This window comes from Humulus lupulus, chromosome X (genome assembly GCF_963169125.1).
Source record: "Humulus lupulus chromosome X, drHumLupu1.1, whole genome shotgun sequence".
NCBI lineage: Eukaryota > Viridiplantae > Streptophyta > Magnoliopsida > Rosales > Cannabaceae > Humulus > Humulus lupulus.
In genome coordinates this window covers 260076228-260079712 of record NC_084802.1, presented here as the reverse complement: position 1 = coordinate 260079712, position 3485 = coordinate 260076228, and the positions used below count along the sequence as shown (strand labels likewise).

The 3485-nt window shown below is 33.7% G+C and overlaps 1 protein-coding gene across 1 annotated transcript; it reads right to left on the bottom strand.

The window, feature by feature from the left end:
• Window positions 1–541: 541 nt before the first annotated feature.
• LOC133804757 (zinc-finger homeodomain protein 2-like) lies at window positions 542–2195 on the bottom strand. The gene is made up of 2 exons (XM_062242903.1): window positions 1044–2195; window positions 542–903 (listed from the first exon to the last, which is right to left on the bottom strand). Exon 1 carries the CDS (start codon window positions 1906–1908, stop codon window positions 1048–1050), a length of 861 nt encoding a protein of 286 aa, XP_062098887.1. The 5' UTR covers window positions 1909–2195; the 3' UTR covers window positions 542–903; window positions 1044–1047.
• Between the last annotated feature and the right edge of the window lie 1290 nt (window positions 2196–3485).

The following is a 3485-nucleotide window of genomic DNA, read 5'->3' as shown; positions in this document are numbered from 1 at the left end:
AAAATGTCGATCAACCATGAGTTAGAAGGCATGGAGCGGTGCGTACATGTTTGGCCTACCTAGCTGCAACTAGGGTAATTTTGAGGAATGTTGTGTAATAACCGATTTTGTCGCCTAGGTTGACTGTACAAGGGATTTTAAATTGTAAATATGTCTTAAACAACATTTTGGGATCTCATATAACTTTTCTATAATTTTAATAAATGTTTAAATATTTTTATGAAAATTTTGTTAAATGAATCTTTATTTTAATCCAATCACACTTTTAGAGCAAAAACCTCAATTAGTGAATTAATTGTACATTTTAAAATCACATGTAACAACTCTATAGTAATAGGGTGTTACATGAGACTTGTCAATTGCTGAAAATACAGACAACCGTATCAATATGAATAGTGATACATTACATTCCCACTTAAAAAAAAAATGGATTAGTTTCACTTATGGACATTATATTAATATAGTTACATGGATGCCCATATTTTGTATGAAACTTGCACGTTATCTTTCACTTATTTATTATTATTTAAAAAAAAAACAATAAACAAACTGTGAACTTGCATTTCTCATGATCTTAATTCTGAGCTCATTTAGGTAAATAGTACAACTTGAGCAGACAATTATTTAAAAGTCACATAGAAAAACTAAAAATCTTCTCTGAATCAGTGGAACCTATCAAGTTCAGTATCAACTTTCGAAGAGTCATAATACAATTTAGGTATTTAGTTCTCATCCAAATTGAGTTAACTAGTTGAAATAATCTTAAGATTCTTAACCCTTGTAACACTTCAGATTATATTGTAGTTGCTTGCTGCCAAATTTTTCTCTCGAACTTACTTTTGAGCTCTAACTTGCTTGCCTCACTTGTAAGAGGCGTAAACGACAACGTGCGCTTCTTTTCTCCTAATAATTAGCAAATATATATTAGATTAGAAAAAATCGTTAGAAATAAAATTCAAAATATAAAATTAAAAACTAAAAGAAAATTAAATGACAACGGATTGAAACTACAACTGGTCGATCTTAAAAGTTTTATCCATTACTTTGTCAGACCCCGACCGCGGGAGGCTGCACCGCCGTGTGAGGAGGAAGAGACGGCGGCGGTTCGGGTAGAGTCGACGAAGGCGCGGGCAGTGGTTCTCTGCGGCGATGTGCATTCTTGTTATTGTGCATCCACACCTTGAGGACATTTCTCTTAACCCCAATTTGAGAGCAGAACTGGTTGATCGCCCCCTCGTCCTGCCTCTGAATCCTCCACCCAATGCTTTCCGCGAATTCCAGCATCCTATCCTTCTGCACCGCCGTGAATTTCGTTCGGAACCTCTTCCCACTTCCTCCGCTTGCGGCGGATCCGGACGCCGGCGCCAGAATATTATCTTCTCTATCCGGTGTCTCTGACGACCTGCGATCATACTCTTTATCACTTCCGTCATCATGAATACCCCGCGCGCCGTTCCGATGAGAAGTGTGATGGTTGCGGCGAGGCCCGACTACCATCTTCGGGTCCCACCGAGGCGTGGTAGTTCCCGCATTGTACAAGAGCGCCATTGGGTGTGGCGGCGGGGAGTAAGGGATACCTCCGAGGAGAACTTCACGACGGTGGAAGTTTCGATGACAGCCGCAGGCGGCGCACGTGAGAGATTCGACAGAGCCGACATCTTCATTAGCTGCTCCGCCAGGCATGAATTCGCCGCAGCCATCGTTGGCGTGGCCGCCGATGGAAGCTGCGTGGTTCCTCATGCACTCTCTGTACTTGACATTGTTGTTGGAATTGTTAGACTTGTGCTCGTTCTTCTCGGAGGAGGATTTGGGCTCCACCACGTCGCCGTCTTCGTTCTCATTTTCGGCCTTGGTTGACTGAAGGTGATGACGATGATGATGCTTGTATGGGACTACGCTCAAGTCCATGTACACAACGTGTTCGTTAAAATGATAATTTATTATATAATGGCAAAAAACAAAGAAAAAAAGAGTGTCGAAGGTGATTACGGGGATCGAAGTTGTATATGATACTTAAGACTTTGTCCAGTATTTAAGTAGTGATGGTTTTAGAAGAGGTGATAGCTTAACTTAACGATGGAGAGATGTCTTTGTTATTTTTCAAGGAAAAATTTAGAGAAGGTTTTTATATTCCAAAGAAACTAATGCTAGCTTGTCATAATGTTTTTGGCTGCAAAAGTGTGAATATTTAAGACAAGTATGACGCAAGACATGCTTGAGAGATGAACATCATTTAGGAACAAAAAAGGTCAAAAGAATTCCTGCTTCTACGACCCACAAGTGTCGGTTTAATTTTTTCAGCCCTTTTTTTAATATATATATTAAGTAATTTTGAATTAATTTTTTTGACATAATTTTTTATTAATCTTTTTCATTTTTAAAAGAAGTTTGAATTAAATTTGGGAAGATACGTGGTTGGGTAGTTTTTTACATTAGTGGTACAACACATCGCTTTACGTTGTTAATTATAGTTATAAAAGTATCTGAATGGAGTATTAAAAAGATGCTTTATTATTATATTTAGCATATTTTAATAAATATATCACTCTAAATTTAATGGTGTATTAAAAAGTGTGTTAAATTTATCATAAGATATAGCATTGGTCAAATTTTAACATAGTAATAAATAGTTATTTTTTATTTATTATATTGTTACTAATTTATTAATTAACAATTAATGACTAAACATATTACTTTTTTTATTTATCTTTTTACAATATAAAATGAAAAAAAAATTTTAATTTTTGTATACTATCAATAAATATTAAATAAAATGTTGAATTTTTTAAGTTAATTTGTATCTTGTGTATTAAAACACAATTGCAAAAATATTGAGCCAAATACGACATTGACTCATTTTTTGTGCCAAATTTGGCACAAAATTTACATCTTGTATGTGAGATGATATAAGTTTTCAAAAAAATTTGAATAATTTATATTGTCCAACACATAGTTCAAACAGCTGCTTTTACATGCATATATTAAAAAATAAGCATGCGTCCAACAAACTATTTGAACTTAGTTTTTGACACTATAAATTATTCAAAATTTCTTTAAAACATAAAAGATGTTCACTATAAGTACAATGAACACCGTTATGAAAAAATAAAATTTGGGTAAAAATGCCCCCATATACCTATATAGGGAGTGTAATGTACCGATCAGGTAAAAATGACTAGCCTACCACATATGCTCCCTTAAATTTTTAGTCCTACTATTTTATTACTTCTTATCAAGAAAACCCCCAATAATATATTTACTCTATCTTTCAACATGTATCAATAAAATTCAATTTTTTTACTTTACATTAAAATTTTAAATCAAATTATATGTCAACTTCTTTATTTTTATTTTATTTTATATTATTTAAATATTATACTTTCCAATATATATACGTGGGCACTTATAATGGTTATTATCCATAGATGATTATTTTTATAATAACCATTAGATTAAAATGAATGATCCATATTTATAATTGTTAA

Bases quoted from the DNA above. Each gene is read 5' to 3' on its own strand.
- LOC133804757 (XM_062242903.1), bottom strand. From the start codon at position 1,908: ATGGACTTGAGCGTAGTCCCATACAAGCATCATCATCGTCATCACCTT.